A 19,790-nucleotide genomic window follows, 5' to 3' on the forward strand; every position below is an offset into this window, starting at 1 on the left:
AGTTTATGTCCTCTACAGCATTCACATACAGCTATTTCTTCAAGCTGCTTCTTTTGCTAAGTGAATGTGATCAGACCCTTCCCCCTCTATGCTATACTCAACCCAATCTATTCACAAATTCTTCATGTGCGTTCTATTTGAAACTCGTTCAAAATCTTCACTGTGTCCTTGTCAGCTGAACAAATTGCGAACGAAACTTTAAAAGAAATCTTATCCAAATTTTTGGTTTTGCCGCTCAAACTGTTCCGCATCCCACGATGCATTACTCTATTCACCCACGATCGTACACGATCTCCACTACACAGTACGTGGGTGACACATGTCACGTGAAGGACAAAGGGCAGGGGCACGTTCGTCCTAAATCTTCGGGCGAACAGTTTTTCACCGTGTCTATAAATACCCCTCTCGCCTTCCTCACTTCATTTACTCCGCTCGACCGTTCTCTCTCTCGCTCGAGCTCCTCAAACCCTAGCGCCGCCGCTACTCCATCGTCGCCGGTGAGGAAGAGCTTCGCTGCCTCGACCTCGTCGCCGTCTTACTCATGCCGACCGCGGAAATCTTCACTCCGCCGCCGCCGTAGCTGTCTTCCTCTGCCAAGTTAGGGCGTGGAAGATCTAACCTGACGAACTTCTCATCTGTTCTTCTCAGTTCGTCGTGTTCTTCACTTCGGGTAATTAAAAGTTACTTTTATTACTCACTTTGATTCTCAAGCTTTCCTGAAAATCTTCAAAGGTGTTTATTCTTCAAATCTTCACACATATGAACACCTCACACGTTATATGCTCTTGATTAGTTTCTCTAAGCATCTTTTTCCTTCAAGATTCCTCAATTGTGTGGATCTTCGATCTGTACAACTCTGGAACCTAAGACAAAAACGCTTAGTGAAATTCCTCAAGGCTCATTTGGTCAAATTCCTCAAAAACTTGTTCTGTTCAAAAAATCTTCTCAGAACGCATATGACCTCTCCAAATTCCTCGCACCTGTACTCTGTTCACAAGTACTCATGTCTGCTGCTGAATCACTAGGTTCTCATCAACTTAACTCATTTGCAGCGTTCCTCGAAGAAAACCTGCATACTTCTTCAGAGAACTCAATTGTTCAAATTCCTCAACTGAAGAATATGGCAGACGGTAAGAAGCCATAGAAAGGAGGAAAGAAACCTGAGGTTATGACTGCATTTGAAATCCCTGGGGAAATTTATGCTGACTATTGCACACCTGATGAAGCAAAATTTGGCAAAGAAAACAAAAATCAGCGCAAGGTGCGCATTCAGAAGATTGAACGGATATGGGCAAGGGAATGGAGGGAATACAGATATGTGACTCCAAAGTACATGAAGAAATTCGCCCTCAATCCTCCATGCCCAAGAGCTCCATTGGCACCTGGCCAAGTAGCTGACCCCACAAGCATCAAACGTGGTGAGGACTTTCCTGAAGAATGGGCTAAGCGCCAAGCTAAATTGGCAAGACAAGCCAAGGAGGCAGTGAAGAAATTCAATGAGGATTCTGCCACTGCTACTGCTACTGAGGCCTCGGTCAAACATAGGAAATCCATGCTAAAGAAGCCTGCTCGTAAGCCAAGTGCTTCACCAACAGCGCCCTCACGGCCTAGTTCCTCAGCAATGCCCTCACGGCAAATTCCTCGCACTGCCACAGCTCCACCAAAGTCCTCAACAGCTCCTTCAAAGTCCTCAGCTCCTGTGCATCTGGCTACATGTCAAAGGACTGCTGGTTTCTCGATTGCCTCTGGTGTTTCAGCAAGTTGCTCAGCTGCACCAATTTCATCATTTGGCCCCACACTGTTGAAGACCAAAGCAACAGCTGGACGAGGTCCTCGGCCAAGTCCAAAGAAGAAACATGTCATATTCCATGTGCCTTCTGATGATGAAGCTTCTGATGAAGAACTTGCAGAAATCATCAGAGACAGACATGTGAAGGCCGCTAGAGCCAAAGGCACATCTGTGCCACTGCTATTGGATCCGACGAAAATACTCGATTATATTGATCTCTGGCACAAGGATCCAAACACCCCAATGCCTGATTGTCATCTGACCCCTGGACAGAGTCATATGTTGTCCCATTTCATCACTGAAGAGAAATGGAAGTTTGAGAAGGCAAGAGAGATCAAGAAATCTCAATACAGAAAGGAGAAGCTCCTGAAGAAAAACGTTGTCAGAATGACACCTGAGGAACTTCTCCAGGCTCAGTCTGAAATTCAAGCCCTCAGCAAAGACTTTGATGCCTACTATGCTGATTGGCAAGGAGCTAAAGTAAGATTCGTCAATCTGACGAAGAAATTCACAAATGTTGCAGCCCCATCGCAACAAGAAAATCTTCAGGCTGCCAACTCTGCTCAGCCTGCTGAAGAACATGCCAGCACCGCTGATGACTTTCAGCCTGCTGAAGAACATGCTCGTTCCAGGGCTGGTGAAGAAATTCCAGCCGCTGAAGAAATTGCCAGGGCATCCACTAGTGGTGCGCCTAAAGAAACTGAAGAAGTCAGGGCAGCTGCATCAGTTGCGCCTGAAGAAAATCGACCAGACTCCTCATCTCCATCTGCGCCTACACCAACTCCAATTCTTCCATGTGCATTCGATGTGAAGAAGACCAAGGCTGCAGAGCGAGCTGCAGTGAAGAAAAGGAAGGCATCAGCTGCGTCAAACTCTTCGGCTGCGAAGAAAATGAAGCCAATGACCAGCTCACTCGAAAATCCAATTGATGTTGTTCCTATTTCCTCCATGCCATCAAAGGACCTTGTTCCTTTTGGAGAAGACTATAAGATCCCAAGCGGATCTGATGAAGAAAATCATTCTGCTGCTTCGTCAGAGCAGATTGATGAAGAAATTGAAGTGGATGCAATCCCTTCAACCCCAATCATTTCCTCGCCTATGCCTCAGTTCACAGCTGAAGAGGCCGGTGTTGAGGAACTTGAAGAAGATGTGGATATTGGAAGCACAACGCCAGTGATGAACGATGACTTTTGGGAAAGTCAGCATCCAAATTCTCCACTCTTCACCCCACTCCAACAGATACCTCAGTCCCCTGCACCAACAGTTCAAATGGGCTCTGAAGAAACTCATCCCACTCCATCTGTCCATGAAGACATTCCAGCCACTAGTGCTGATGAACCTGCTGCTGCTGATCCTCAGACTGCACCTGTTGAGGAACAAGAAACTCCTCACCCTGAAGAACCTGAGCTCGCGATTCCTGAGGTGGTGATGCAACTCACTGACACCCCTCAGCCAAAGCCAAAGAATCCGTTCTCAAGCAAACAGAAGTTCAAGGTTGATGCTTTCTTTGCCGAGCACGTATTCTTCACTGATTATAATCCATATGATTCTGCTCGCATAAGGAAGAGGCATTTCTGGACTGCTAGCCAAGCCAATTTCTATTCCTTAGTGCTCTTCAACAAAGACAAAGTCTTCGATCATGCACATATTCCTCATGTGGACATGGAGTCTCTACCCGGCTTTGAACCAGTCCTCAGTGCTCTTCACGACGCAGGACTTCTGAATTTCTGCATTGATATCTGTGACTGGAATGAAGAACTCATTCTTCAATTCTATGCAACTCTGCACATCACCGGATACGCCGAAGACGTGAACTCATGGGTGTTGGACTGGATGTTTGAAAACACTCACTACAAGGCACCAGCAACTGAATTGCTTCGTGTCCTTCCTCTCAGTCCTCCACTTGATGGTGCTCGCTGTGTCTACAATGAACCAGAACTTTCAGATCACTATATGCAAGTACTGATGAAGCCTTTGAAGCCAAGGCAGGCCCCACGAACCAAATTCCTCGTCAAGGAATTACTCTATGTGCCTCGGACTGTCTATCGAATTCTGACAAAGACAATGAGTCCCATCAAAGGCCACGACTCAAATGATGAAGAAGTCGTTGGCATCATGAAGAATATGCTTTTTAACATCATTCATGGCGTTCCCGTCAACTTCCATGATTTCTTCATGAGGACTCTGGCCAATATTGCTATGTCACCATTCGAGCTGAAGCCCTATGCTCCTTGGATTATGAGATTCATCAGGGCAAGATCTTCACTGAATTAGAAAGCTGACACTCTGAACCACGGTAGCTACTTGCCTCCCATTGAAGTCCTCAAACGGACAGTTTCATCAGCTGATGATAAAGGCAAGGCCGCTGCTGTGATCGATGAAGGCATTCGTCCATTGAATGGTCAATTTCGCAAGGCTGCATCTTACTCTACCAATGACGATTCTGCCACACATGACTCTGCCGCAAATACCTCAGCTAAGCAAAATCCTCAAGCCACAACACCCAGGGTGATGATTGACCGTGAGTTACTCCTCAGTCTTCATCAGAAGGTTGATCGCAATCACAAATGGGTAAAGCGTCAGTTTGGTGCACTTCTTAACAATATGACCTCAACACACAATACAGTGAAGAAGAACCAATACTACCTTCATGAAACCTTCAACCGCACCTGGGCTGTCCTCAGTCATGTCTACAGCGCTGAAGAACTGAAGACTATGGGTCTCAAGGAAGAATTTGACTGGTCTGCACCTCCTCCGAAGAAATTCAAGAAGGTCAAAATTCCTCCACTGGTGGCCAGCTCTTATTCTTCATCGCGTGACACTAATGAGTATGAAGATTTGGACGACACTACGACAGGCCCTGATACAACAAACAACCCTGACAACACTGGCGCTCCTCCATCGACTTGAAATTCTTCAGGGGCGTTAGTCCTCAGTTTCAATCCTTTTGGTCATTTGATGACAAAGGGGGAGAAATCTGAGTTAGTCTTCAAGCGGGTCTATATTAAGGGCATTTTTTTAAGTTACAACTCTCGTTCTTCTGAAACTTTTATTTGGATCGAGTTGTAATCTTAAACCCGATGGTGCGCTGATACTTTTGTTGCATTATGCTTTGCATGCTTATTCCTCGTTAATGACATTACACGCATGCTGAATCTCATCAGGCACCATATTTCATCATGCATTTCAAATTCTTCATATTATATATCAAATGCATGTATGAATTACAAGATATAGGGGGAGATCTCCATGATTCAACTCTTCAAATGTGCATTGCCTCAAAAGCAAATTCCTCACTATGTACATCTTCAGGCGGAGTTCTATATCTTGTAATCAAATTCCTCAATATGAGTGTATACACTTCATATGTTTATCCCCGTTGAAAACTTAACCTATGTTGTCATCAATCACCAAAAAGGGGGAGATTATAAGTGCATCTAGTGCCCCTTAGTGATTTTGGTGTATTGAAGACTTATAAGTTAAGGGACTAATGCGTTTGTGAGTATACACAGGTCTATAAGTCTATGAGGAGTTTGATATTTACAGAGAAAGTCGACCCCTAAAAATGAAGTTCTTCAACTGAAGACTTTGATATTCTGAAGACTTTCCGAAGACTTTGAAAGTGAAGAAATTGGTGTGACCTTGAAGACTTGGTATTCATTTGTGGAACATGAAGCGTGAAGACTTTTGTTTTCGTAGTTTCATTTTCTCCTTCTTGAGTCATAGGAAACACCGTACTGTTAAAGGGGGTCGAGGAAATACTAAGGAAAAAATTCCATGTGATGCTCAACTCAAAATCCTACACCTACCAATCCCTTCGAGTGAAGCCTTTGGAAATCTCATACAGTTCAGTCACTTTCTTCAGTGACAGAGACGAAGTTCTTCTGGTCACTGATGAATTTGTTCTGACTAAGGAGTTAGGAATTCGTCAGTGCGAATTACCTACACAGTGAGGAACATGATAGCCCTGAGGAATTTGAGAGTCAAATTTCCGACCGTTGCTATGTTGTGCGCCAGCTGTCCCAAAATATCTTATCCACCTAACGGTCATATCATTGAGGGGCATTTATGTCTTATCATGTCGGGCTGCTCCCTAGGCTATAAATAGCCGCCCCCTACAACCACTAGCTGGTTGGCTGCTCTGAGAGAACTTGACACTTGTCATTTGAGAGCAACCCATCCTCCGAGGACTTTGAGCGAAAATCATCAAGTGAGGAAACCCAAAACCAAACCCCTACAAACCCAAAGTGATTGAGCATCACTGAAGAAATTGATCCTGCGTGGATCCGACGCTTGTTACCTTTGAAGACTGTGCTTCTTCCAGACGGTTAGGCGTCAAGGTCTAGAGCATCCAAGAGGAATTGTGGATTGCCGAGTGACCAAGTCTGTGAAGGTTTGGAAGTCGCCTGAAGACTTACCACGAGTGATTGGACGAGATCTGCGTGATCTTAGTTCAAGGAGAATACGGTGAGGACTGGGTGTCCTGAGCTGCGTGCTCAGAGACTGGGTGTCCGGGACTGCGTGTCCTCGAGTTTAAATACTCAGCCGCTCCAACCAGACGTACAACTGAGACAGCAGTTGGAACTGGTCTACCAAATCATTGTCTTCACCAACCTAACTGGTTCTATTTCCTCAACCCTTTCATTTCCTCATTACTGTGTTGAGTGTTTGTTCATATCTGTGTTTGAAGACTTTGACTGAAGACTTTCTCAATTTCCTTAGTTCAATTTCTTCAGTCTGTTTGTCTTCATCTTGTGTTATCCTGTGATTACGCTTTCTGTAGTCTGTGCTAGTCTTCATTTCATCATGATGACCATGCTTGTATTTTGTTATGCTTACTTCTGAGTACTTATTCCGCTGCTAATAGTTCTTCACTAAGGAATTTCCTCATCGGCAAATTCCTCAGTGAAGAATTCATAAAAATCGCCTATTCACCCACCCCCCCTCTAGTCGACATAACGCACTTTCAGACCACTACAAAGCCTATGAGGATATTGGTGTATCCAACAACATCGAGTTTCGCAACAAAGCCGAGCGGGTCTTTGCCGAACTTTGGGTAATCATTAAGTTTCCTTCACACACTGCATCTTCACCGTCTTATAGTAGCAAAACTGCTAGCCGTTGATCTGCTGCACTCGAGAAATAAATATTCCACCCATGAGAAAACTTAGATTTAGATTTTACTTTATTTTTTTTAACAAAATGCTAGCAGACTATAATACTACAGCAGTAGGAAAACTATCTAGAAAACTTAGATTTAGATTTTACTTGATTTTTCTTAACAGACTGCTAGCAGACTATAATACTACAGTAGCAAAACTATCTAGAAAACTTAGATTTAGATTTTACTTTATTTTTCTTAACAGAATGCTAGTAGACTATAATACTACAGTATGTTAAGTTCTTAACAGGACACACAAATGAAATAGATTTTATAAGAAACCTTAGACTTAAAGGTTTGAAAATTACTGCACCAAACTAATTTTCTCTATATTTGCAGGATTTCTATAGATGCGAGGATGGAAAGTTGGAGGAGGCATGAGCGGTTGTCAACGGACATTGCCCGAAGCTTGTGCATAATTTGATGCATGAGGCGCGCCCTTTAGCCGTCCGCAAATATATGGCAACTCAAGGCTATAAGAGTCTTGATAAGAAAGCCGGTAGGAGACTCCGTCTTGAGAAGGACAAGTACATGCAGGTAAAGCATTTTCATGCTTGTTATTTCCTCAACAGGCTGGCACTCAATTTCCTTTTGACGTATATGAGATGCAATTGATCAAGTTGGTTACTCCGAGATGGTGCGTCGATAAGGGGGAGTGTTGGGAGCGGATCATGGACTATTGGTGTTCCAAAGAGTATAGGGCGAAAAACAAAGATTATAGAAATCGGCGAGGCGCAATGTTGGATCCACCACTTCATCAAGGCAACTTGAACGTTATGGAGTTCGGTGAACGTTGGGTATATCTTACTTCCCATATTGATTTGTTCTTCATAAGCTTTTTCTTGTCATACATGTTGCCAATCCTTGTGATGAAATCTTAATCATGTTGCTTTGGTTGCAGGCGTCTCACCATAATGCTCCACTGCCCAACCTTTTCGTCTCGTGTGCTTTGGCCCATAAGGCACCGTACAGAACAGCCACGCCTTATGATGAGAATGACACAACGTCCACGTACTCTAGCAAGACCGCCTAAGATCGGATGGAGAAATTTAAAGGGACGGCAAAAGAGTTGAAAGGGCCCGAGTATGATGTGACAACAGAGCCTCTTGACCACGCGTTGTTCATGATCTCTGGAGAAGGCAGGAAACATGGCAAGGAAGCAATTGCAGGAGGCATGTTCCCTAGCTCCTCCCATAGCTCTCTCCCTGAATACAAAGCTCGGTTAGGTATCTCAAAATCTTCTACATATAAACGCTCGACTCCAGCTATGGTTGAGATGGAGGTATTCTATACAAGTCCTTCTATATATGTTTGTTTCTTACTCACTGTTGGATTGAAGATGCGATTGCCATGCCATATTTTGCAGGCCCGACTGGCGGAGGAGAGGTGAGTGGCGGCGGAGGAGAGGCGATTGGCTGATGAGAGGATGCAGCAAGCGGTGCAGCAGGCGGTGCAGCAGACGGTGTTGGCACAAACTAGTCAATGCTTTGCAATGTTTGCGGTTAGTTCCTTAATTGCCAAACACATACATGAACTCTTCTACTACCAGTACTTAATCTTCACTCAAACATAATTTGCCGCCTTATTGTACCCAGAATGGTATGCCCGCTATGCAGATGCCTCAATCAGGCCATGGATCTAATACTGACGGATCTTCACATGCACGAGGCCCAAGCGACAACAACCTTGGTGGTTCTCCGATTGTTTGATATCGAGTGTGGTTAGTGCGTACATATCTCATTTACGTAGGTCTCAAATTTGTCAACGTAGAAACAAGTAGCTATCTGGATTCTTGAAGATCAAACTTATAAGTAGAGACAAGTAGAGACCATTTGAACCATTTCAAACTATAATCCATTTGAACAATTTAAACCATGATCTTAATTAACTACATGCATTCTTGAAGCTATTTATTTTCATGATTTAGAGACCACTTGAAGATATTCATGATTTAGAGACAAGTAGCTACTTATTTTCATGATTTAGAGACCATTTGAAGATCTCCATGATTTAGAAACTTGTAAGTAGAGACCGTTTGAACCATTTAAAGATCAGACTTATAAGTAGAGACAAGTATATACCATTTGAAACCATGATCCATTTATTCTCATGATTTAGAGACCACTTGAAGCTATTTATTTTCATGATTTAGAGAGCACTCGAAGATATTTATGATTTAGAGTGTTGAATTGAACCAATCTTATAAGTAGACACAAGTAGCTATTTATTTTCATGATTTAAAGACCATTCTTGAAGATCTTCACGATCTAGTGTTAAATTAGCATGTTCAAAATTGGATAAGTGTTCAAGAAACTCCATATGTACTAGAAGCTATTTATTTTGCAAAACTCACTATGGAATATGGATCACTATTTATTTTGTTGTGTCGAAGTACTTTCTTTTGTCTATTTGGCATATTGATGATTTCAAGCACGTTATTTGTTCTTGTGCCAAATGTTACAGACACCATTCAATCTTGTAGGTTGCCACCTGGATGCTCTATAGACTACGACATGGACATGAAGGCATTTGTTGTAGTGCCAAATCTTACGTAGTGATGACATCTTTGGTCATTGTGTATTATATGTATGGGACTATATGCTGTGGAACTATATGCTATGGAACTTTCTTTTGGGACTATATGCTATGGAACTTTGTCCTGGGACATATGCTATGGAACTTTGTTATTGTTGCTTATATTTGCTATGGAACTATGCTGTCCTGTTATGGTTCTGTGCTGTGTGCTGTGAGGATCTTTGGTATGGATCAAGGCAATTATTATATTGTGTATTAAACTATTTAATTTATGATTATCAAAAAAAGAAGCTTTGCCGTCTAGGGACAGACGGCAAACCTGCCACATGTCGCTAGCCTGTGCTGCCGCTGGAATTTTGCCGTCTGGGCCAGTACCTACCTGACGGCAAAGTGTGCAGCTTTGCCCACTGGACCACGAACCCCAGATGGCAAAGTCTTGCCATTTTGCCCACTGGACTAAGCACGACAGACGGCAAAGTCTGCGTCTTTTCCGTCTGCCCGTACTGACAGTTGACGGCAAATATAATAGACTTTGTCGTCTGGCTGGACGGCCGGTAGACGGCAAAACACTTAACGTCGTTTGGCCGTTTTGTCTGTTGCAGTATTTTGCCATCTGATTTTACCGGCTGATGGCACAAGGAATAGACTGACGGCAAAGTCTTTGCCATCACGCAGAAAAAATAGCAGACGGCAAAGTGTTCTTTGCCGATTAATCTTTGCCGTCTGACTTTGCCGTCTACTTCCTGACAGCAAACTTTTTGCCATCTGGATTTACGTCTTTGCCGCCTGTTACCCACAGACGGCAACCTAGCAGTTTCCTGTAGTGACCGAGGCTAGTAGTCCTCACTCATTTCCTCTCTTGCAACCGGAAAACATGGTACCCGAATGCATGGTACTCAGAGACAATGAGCAATAGCTCACCGCGTCACTCTGCAAGCCAGAATATCAAACAATACGGAACTATCTTTGCACTTAATGCATCTCCAAGATATGACAATACCACGGAACTGTTGTCAAGCTCAACGATAGCGAGGCGAAAATTTGGGAAAATCAGTGCGTAGAGGGTGCCTTTCAAGAAAATCAGGTCGCGAAGCCTGTAGCCTGCATCGCACCGCGCCTCCCGCCAGTGATTGTCCCCAATGCGGCAATAATGGAGGCTGTGGTGGTATTGACTAAAGGTGAGGACGAGGTTGCCGGCAAAGATGATTCCTTCGTAGCCTATCCGGGGATCGGGTAGACGGACTCGCTTGCCTGTGAGGAGGTGGCAGATGCGGGCCTCGCGGTGGCTGGCCACGCTGTCTTCGATGGCGACACAGCAACCGAAGGAAGCGAATTCGTTGTTGCCGGGGGTCATGTTGGGCTAGGGCGGTGCGGGGTAGGCGGAAGCGGAGGATCCGGCGGAGTGGTTGTGGAAGAGGGCTTCCGAGGAAGATGCCTTGTCGGGGACGAGGAGGAGCGGAGCCTGGGAGGCGAGGTTGGACGGGGACAGCGGGAAGACAGCCGGCTTTGCTACACGTACAGGATGTTACAGGGAAGAGGAGGTTACAGGGTCATTAGCAGCGGCACGGGCCCACCCCATTGAAACCAGGGGGGTGTTTAGAAAGTTTGGAAGAAGCCTGTAGAACTCCTGTATAACCTGTACGTCTAGCATTTTTGGGAAGACAACCCGGTAGGAGCGGCAAGTGGCGCGGAGGGCAAAGAAATCCTGCAGGGTCGTGAGCCGGCTCGCGATAAGTGGGATCAGCTCGGGTGGGAAGTACCACGAGGATGACGCGGTTTCTGTTGGGTCTATCGAGTAAGAGGAGGTGGTGGTGGTGCCGGCGGTGGCCAACGTCGAGGTGCTCGTCCCGTGCTTCGCTGACAAAGACATTGCTCGCCGCAGAGTGCCGCTGGGAGTACAGAGGCGAGAGGCGGTGGACATGGTTTACATACGATGAGTCCAAGCAGGGTTGGGCTTACTGGTCAGTTTGTATTGTGTTCATCTAGATGTACAGTCCGGGCAGGGTTGGGCTCAACTACGTTCAACCCTTTCTTTTTCTACCTAAAAGAAGCTTTCCAGAATTCCACCTCAATTAGGGTCCACTTCAACTACGTTACGTTACGACGAAGTGTAAGGTAAACATTAGTATACTATACAGAAATGTGGCCGTATGCATCGTTCTGATGCAGAGGCCGGGGAGTCCCCTTTTCAAAAAAAAAATACTATACAGAAATGTCAAATTAAGCAAGTACTTAATATATTGATCTGATCTGATTTTTTTAGTTGCCATTAGTCTCATTGTTCACCAAGAAAGTTTGACCTCATATTGCTTACATTCCCGCCGACCCCATCTCACCACCCACGGATTCGTCTATGCTGGCACGCCCTGAGTCAGACGCTTCATGAACCCCGCTTACCTCGCCGATGAGGCAGCGCCCTTCCCCAAATGCTTCCTGGGCACCACTGACCTTGTCGGTGCAGTATTGCCCTAGCCTGGACGCTTCCTCTGCACCGCCAACCTCACCAATGTAGCACTGATGTGCCCTAGACGTCGCCTAGCCGCTGCCTCTCCAACTGAACGTCTGCCTTTCCGAGAGAGATGCTCATCACCAACGCCTCATCCCGATGACCCCAGTAGACGGGATACTCCAACGTGCCTCATTCGAATCGATGCCGAGGTATATCTCGTTAGCGTTAAAATTATTTTTTGTATTTTTAACTGTATATTTCAATGTCCATAGAAACAATAGTTTGGTGTCATGCGACGGGACTACTCCTATCCCTAACCTGGAACATCTCAGATTCTATGGCTCTTCCCTCTATTCACTGAGCGAATACAATAACGTCTACTTGGATAACACGAGTGCTCCCTCTAATTTGTGACCAGACGGCCTAGCCGGAAGGGTCATTCAAAGTTCTGGTTTTCTAGGCATTGAATTTAAACCACCGATCTACCTCGTCTGTTGTGGTCTTAGGGCCATAGAGGCGTGGTGGATCTCGGCCCTTGCCGGCAGGAGGGCTTCATTTTTAGATGCGTTTATGAGTTTTGCTAGGGTTTGTGTCCTTTTTAGAAAGACGAGGCGGCGGTGACTCTCTGAAGATGGAATAAGTTTCTCCGCACCTAGCCCCTGTCCCGGTTGTGCTTCTAGTGTCATCGGAGGGCGTGTGAGACTTGTCTCCGACGAACCCGATGGGATTCGGTGGTGTTTGTCTTACGTAGATCCACGTGGATCTGGACTTTGTTCGGAATTGTTCATATGTCTACAGGTTGAACCCTTTCGAGCTACTTGTCTCTTCATCGGCGACGGTTACTATTCTGGTGCGCCGGTTCCATGGTGCCCCTATTTTTCACTTTATTTTCTCCTTTTTCAGCCCGCTGCAGCCCCTCGTGCACATATATATATGCAGGAGTAGCCAGCCCATAGACTTCCTAAACCTACACGTACTTGCTCTTGAAACCGACTTGTACATGACCTTCCTAGTACTAGAAGACTCTTAATCACCGGCAACCTTCATCATAATTAACCTATGAAAACACTAACGCCCACACGTGTGAGTGTTACCCAACTCGTCCACACGCCTCGATCGTCGTACAATGCCTTTTGCATAAATCTTGGCACGAAAAGGTTGATTTTATACGCCACATAAGACGGAACTGATGTGTGGGCGTTGGAGAATTTGCCCACACGCTAGCACCATGCTGTTTGTCAGCTGCGCTATGTGGGCGAACTAGTTTCTGCCCACACAACCAGCCACCTAGTTCATGCACGTGTGGGCAAACTATTTTTCGCCCACATGACACCTACGTTGTGGATGGCAACTGCAGTTAGACGAACGTGGTAATTAGGTAAAAACACATGGGAACTGTGATTTTTTGCTAGACGGCAACTGCAGTTGCGCGTACGTGGCAACCAGATAAACACACATGGCAACTATGGTTGGACCACACATGGCAACTAGGTAAACACACATGGAAACAACTGTTTGACCATATGTGGCAAGTAGTTAATCACACACGGCAACTATGGTTGGACCACACATGGCAACTAGGTAACACACATGGCAACTACTGTTTGACCATATGTGGCAAGTAGTTAATCACACACGGCAACTACGGTTTGATTACACGCCGCAACTACCATAACTTAGACATGGCAACTATAGTTAACCAAAACAGATAGAGTTGCCATACTTTTACAACTATACTTGCTATCCTGGATAACTACATCTGCCAACCAGGATGACAACTAAATCGTCGTCCCGTGGTGTACCTAACGTAGTTGCGTCAGGACGTGTGAGCATTTTTGCTTCGTGCCACACGCGCGGGGTGGAGATGAGTAGTACTTATTGGCGTGTGGCACGAAGCAGCCGCGCCCACACGTGTGGGCAATTCTAATATTCGCCCACACACAGCCCATATGGGCAGCCTCCTGCTCACACCACACACAGTGTGTGGGCGCATGTCGAATACACCACACGTGTGGCAGTTATCGCCGTCCTTAACCTAAGGCTATACCTACAAGAAACCTACTAGAACACATCTAGCTAACACGGCATACGAGCCGGGCACAACTGTCTTGCACTATGGACTCACTTTGCCATCAAGCTTCTAACTTAAGATTATCACTAACAATCTCCTCCTAATCATGACACTATGTCTTCTATGTTTCTTCTGATTTTGGCTTGTTGATCACTCACCTCTTGTCAATTTATCCGCTCCCACCACGACAATTCCAATTGTTGCCTAGATCGCAACACCAACTCCCTGGTAGATCATCCTAGTGCTTTTCCTTGAGCTCACTCAAGGAGTGCGTGTCCAGATGCCTCCCACTTCTATAGATGAGTCCAGCCCCAGTTAACTAATCCTAAGTTGCTCATTTGTTACTTCTCTATCTCTCCTGGCCCATCAGTTCATGACTCTGCCCGTGTTTGTTCGGTACTAATCCTTTCTAGGAACAGCAAATATGGTTGGACAGAGTAGTAGCCACATGCAGTGATAGGAGGCATCACATACTTCTATAACACTGGATGATTGATTCTTTGCAGCAGGAAAAATGACATTGAAATAAATAAGGCTTCCCTCCTGCATTTTTTTCGAAAAGGGGGGGCGCCCCGGCCTCTGCATCAGGATGATGCATACGGCCATTCCCTCCTGCATTGGCCCGCGTACGACGTAGACCACCTCCTCTCCGCTCCTCCTCCCTCACCGCCGCCATAAGGCATGGCCGGGCAAAGCCTGGCCAGCGCCGGCGCCGACGGGGCTCTCTCGGCTCCTCTCGCAGTGGCCACGGTGCAGGACGGGGCGGTCACGGCGGGACGCGGCGCTGGCGTCGGGCGCAGCGGCGCGGTAGCTCTCAGGCATTGTTTCCGCGCTGGCAGGGCCTGGCTTGTGTGAGGGGCTACGGGTTGGGAGGTGCCTCGTGGGTGATGCGGGCTGCGGGTGGCACGGGCGCCGGCGGGGCGGCCTTCTTGGTGTGGTCGCGAGGTGCAGGAGGGCATCAAACGGCGTTTGTGGCGGCGATGCGCACGGTGGTGGCGGGGATGACGCGGCAGATCTGCTGGGCGGCCGCTGCTCGTTGCGATGGCCAATGACGGCACTGCTGGTGGTGCATGCCTGGCCACGAAGACCAGTTTGGCCAGTAGGCGGCATGGGCTTAGATGGCGTTGGCTGGCTGCCACGGCTCGGTCTCGGGCGTGGTGGCTGGTGATGGCGGGCTCGGCCCTGATAGTCGTTGTGGATAGGTTGGGGCTGAGCGGTGGTGCGCGCCTGGGGGTGCTATAGCCTGCAGGTGGCGAGGGGTGGCCGTGGCAACCTCCTTCTTGATGCGACGTTATGAATCAATAAAATATACCCTTTATAAAAAAACTTGAAAATATACACCCTGTCAAACTTCAGTTTATTCAAATGCCCAACTAAATTTAGACTTATTCATATAATGACTAGTATGTGTTATATATAATTATTGGCCATGTGGTAGGAGGGCTTAAATTTAGACTCATTAATATATTGACTAGTATGTGTTATATAGAATTATTGGCCATGTGTAGCAGGGCTGGTGACTAGTCTGCTGTAATCTTAATGGAAACTCCATCTTTTGATTCCTGAAGGGATTTGGCAACCTCAAAACAGCCCGACGTTACAATTACTCGATTTGCCTAATTATCCAACTAGCTGAACGACGCATCAGCCTTTTGCATGTGGTGATCGAATGAGGCGGAGTTCGCCTTCAGTGCGTAAACTTATAAGGAGACCATGCCGAGACATGATAGCCTAGTTTTTTTTAGTGGAACAATCACCTAGGTTGATGAACTATATATCCTAATCAAGCAAAGAAAATTGGCACGAGCTATGAATAAATTCAATTTCAATCAGAAGTTTTCATAAAGCAAATTCTGAAAGCAATTCGGATGTAACTAAATCATTCAACTACATGAACGGATAATCAATGCAAAACCATGTCTCACGGTTAATATTTTTTTGTAGTCTATGCAGATCAAATCTTTTACTTTGGTTCTACTTCTTCAATTAGATCATTCGACATGCTTAATTAGACCACAATCTTGTTCTGCAATATGTATGTGTTCTATTATTACAGAGTAATAGCCTCCGTTCATTCCTTAAATACTAATTCCAGTATTTGCTGATGTTATCAAGCAGTGTTATAGAGAAATAAGTAAAGTATGCTCAACTAATTTAAAGGCCTTATGTACATTATTACTAAATATTTGAAGTGAGCAGAATGTCCATTCATACCAAGTTCATATACACATTTGTTGCTAAAGAGTTACTTGAAATATTTTTATATTAGCAGAGAGAAAACGTAAACTAAGCAATTATAACAAGTCACTAGGGAGCAAATGCACATCCAGAACTTCTGTATTGTTTTGGTACCAATTGTATTGCATCAACAAATGCTTGGAAGGACCCAAGCCCGTGGTTGTCCTGGGTAGTCGGCAACGAGTTCATGCGAAGATCCATCAACCAGAGAATACTTGATACACTGCCCATTGTACTTAATGATGTACAAGCAGTTCCCTTGAACTGCTGGATGATCTGGACCAAGGCAACCTGCAAACTGGAGAATATTAAAGAACAAGCTACACCCACCAAGGGCAGTAGTCCTCACCCACTTCCTATCCCCAGATTGCCACTGGAAAACTTGGTACCCCACCGGGTACCTAACAGCACTAATGAGCAATAGCTCACCACGGCACTCTGCTAGCCTCAACATTGAAGAATTCTCAACTGTCTCTGCACTCAATTCACCACCAAGAAACGACAATACCACGTAACTGTTGTCAAGCTCGACGACAGCGAGGCAGTAATTTGGAAAAATCAATGCGTAGAGGGTGCCATTCAGGGAAATCAGGTCACGAAGCCCGTAGCCTTCAGCGCACCGCGCTGCTCGCCAGTCATTGTCCTTGCCTCCAATGCGGCAGTAGCGGACGGTGTGGTAGTATCGATTAAAGGTGAGGACGAGATCGCCGGCAAAGATGATTCCTTCGTAGTCTTTCGGGGGATCGGGCAGGCGGACTTGCTGGCCTGTAAGGAGGTGGCAGATTTGGAGCTCGAGATGGCTGCCCATGGCATCGCTGTCTTCGATGGCGACACGGCAACCGAAGGAATGGAATTCGGCATTGTTGGGGTCGTGGTGGGCTAGGGGGGTGCGGGGTAGGCGGAAGCGGAGGATGCGGCGGAGTGGGATGTGAAAGAGGGCTTCCGAGGAAGATGCCTTGTGCGGGACGAGGAGGAGCGGAGCCTGGGAGGCGAGGTTGGACTGCGACAGCGGGAGGAGAGCCCGGTAGGTGCGGCAGGTGCCGCGGAGGGCGAAGAAATCCTGTAGGGTCGTTAGTCGGCTCGCGACCAGTGGGATCAGCTCTGGTAGGAAGTACGACGAGGACGAGGCGGTTTCTGCCGGGTCTATTGAGGAAGAGGAGGTGGTGGTGGTGCCGTGCTTCGCTGACGAAGACATTGCTTGCGACCGGTTCTGCCGGTGAGTGCCGCCGAGTGCAGACGCAGAGGCGAGGGGCGGTGGACACGGTAGTGCTTGGTGTTTTCTAGGTTTGCACACGGTAGAGTCCGGGCAGGGTTGGGCTTAGCGGCCGAGTTTGTATTGGGTTCGTCTAGTTTGAGAGTCCGGGCAGGGTTGGGCTGAACTAAAGTTCCACCTTTTTTCCACCTACAAAAAGCTTTCGAGAAGTTCTACCTCAACTACGTTACTTTACTATACGATACGAAGTGTAAGAAAAAACAATAGGTTACAATGAAAATGTCAAAATAAGCTAGTACTTAATACATTAATCTGATTTTTTAGTTGCATTAGTTTCATTGTTCACCAAGAGAATTTGACAGTCATCTTGTTGACAGTCCCGCCAACAGCAGCAGCAACAGACGCGCACACAGTCCCCCGCTCCCCTGCGCTGCTGGCCACTCCGGCCGCGGCGGCCACAAATCCGGCATTAATGGCCGCCGTCCCGTCCCGTCCCTCCTCAGCTGGCTTGCAGCATGGAAGCCCCCTCTCTCCTCACGGTTCCGCGTCCTCGGGATGTCCGTCGAGAGCTTCGGCCTCGCCATTAACACCGGCCACAACCATTGTAGGTTCAGATCCAGCTTCGACGCTGCGTTTCCTAGAGAGAGGTGGCCCGTCCCAGCCGCGGCAGCTGCTTGGCTCAACGGATCTGGGCGCGCCCCCTGCTTTTGGGCACGGGCGCCTTAAATCCATGGTGGACGCCCCATCCCCCGCTGTCGGCATTTCCTCTTCGGGCGAAGACCATGGATGGACGGAGGTCAAATCCAGGAAGGGAAAGCGCCCTGGCTTCGGGCCTGCAGTTCGTACGCATCATCGCAGGGAGCGCCGCTCGGACCGCCAGCAGGGTTTCAATGCGCCCACCGGCCGCGACGCCTTCTTAAGCAAGTTCAAGGGAAAGTGTTTCCGGTGCCTCAGCAAGCTCCACCGCCGCAAGGACTGCAGAGATCCGCTCCGCTGCGTCCTCTGCAAGCGCCAAGGCCATTTCGCCCGCGAGTGCCCACAGAACCCGAGGAACGGGGGTCCAGGAGGGGCCGCCCGCGATCGGCTGATCCCGGCTCCTTCCAGAGCTCCGGTGCACGAGCGCCTTCGCTTCCCATCGCCGGGCACCTCCGCTTCCCCGGCCATGGACCGCTTCCTCCGTTGCGACCACTCGCGGCGGCCGCGCGTCAGCAACAAGGTGGTGGTCGCCTCGCCCGCGCTCGAACGCGAGGAGCTCGTCCTGCGCCTGCACGCCGTCACCCTCACCGCTGCCGAGGGGGTCCACGCCACCAATCCCATGGCGGTGGGCAAGGCCATCGAGGCGCAGCTGAGCACGCCCCCTTTCCAGCTGTGTGTCACCTCCCACCACCCGGAGGCCTTCCTGGTGCACTTCGACATCCCGGCGCTCCGCGACGACGCCGTGAGACGCAGCGTGTTGCGGGTGGACGGCGCCAAGTTCTTCATACGCGCCTGGCACGAGGACGACCACGCCGCCTTCATGAAGCTGCCCCTGCACGTGCGCATCATCGTCGAGGATCTCCCAATGCAATTCTGGTCACTCGAGGGTGCGGGGGAGGCGTTCGGCGATTTCGGCCGCATCGGGCGCCTCGACAACAGGACGCTGGAGCGGGGCCACACGAAGACCTTCGCTTGCTAGCTCCGGACCTGGGATGTCGCGCACATTCCGACAAAGCGTGCACTCTGGGTCCTCAAGAGGGGAGCGGGCCGCGTCGACGAGATCCTCGGCTACTCCCCGCCGGACCGCCGCATCCCACCGCCGTCGGGCGTACGCCGCTATGATCTGCTTCTGCACGTGGATCGTGTTGAAGACTGGACCCCGTTCTCGCTGCGCTCTTCGCACTCGGGCCAGAGCGGAATCCCCTCCTCTGACGACGATGATAACCGCCCCTACCCGCGCGTCGCCGAGCCGGGATCCTGGACGGGAGGTGTCGAAGATGGCCAGGTGCTATCTCGTCGCCCCGAGGCTTGGCTGGCCACTGCTGCTTGCCGGGCGGCCCATCGGGCGAACCGGCGCGACCACGATGAGGATGGCCCCGGCGACCAGCGACGCTCGTGGCACGACGCGTTCCTGGGTACCTCTTGCCACGCCAAGGGCAAGTCCACTGATGTCGTCGAGGCGACGCCTCGGGGCGCAGCCGGACTCCTGCAGGCACGAGGCACGGCAACCAGATGCGTGGGTGCGCCATGAGCAAGACGGCGACCGAGGCGCCGCCACTTCGGGCCACCCCACCACTCCCTCTCCGCCAGACGACGGTGGCCCCGTGCTCGGAAGCCCAGGAGATAGACCCCGTGGCC

At 48.3% G+C, this 19,790-nt stretch overlaps 1 protein-coding gene and 1 pseudogene across 1 annotated transcript; both read right to left on the reverse strand.

The window, feature by feature from the left end:
* Nucleotides 1–11,355, reverse strand: part of LOC119280160 — a 26,033-nt pseudogene extending 14,678 nt beyond the window's left edge.
* Nucleotides 11,356–16,370: 5,015 nt separating this feature from the next.
* Nucleotides 16,371–17,438, reverse strand: LOC119280161. Its single transcript, XM_037561112.1, has one exon. It carries the CDS (start codon nt 17,436–17,438, stop codon nt 16,371–16,373), a length of 1,068 nt encoding a protein of 355 aa, XP_037417009.1.
* Between the last annotated feature and the right edge of the window lie 2,352 nt (nt 17,439–19,790).

The sequence above is a fragment of the Triticum dicoccoides genome, chromosome 3B (genome assembly GCF_002162155.2).
Source record: "Triticum dicoccoides isolate Atlit2015 ecotype Zavitan chromosome 3B, WEW_v2.0, whole genome shotgun sequence".
Classification (NCBI taxonomy): domain Eukaryota; kingdom Viridiplantae; phylum Streptophyta; class Magnoliopsida; order Poales; family Poaceae; genus Triticum; species Triticum dicoccoides.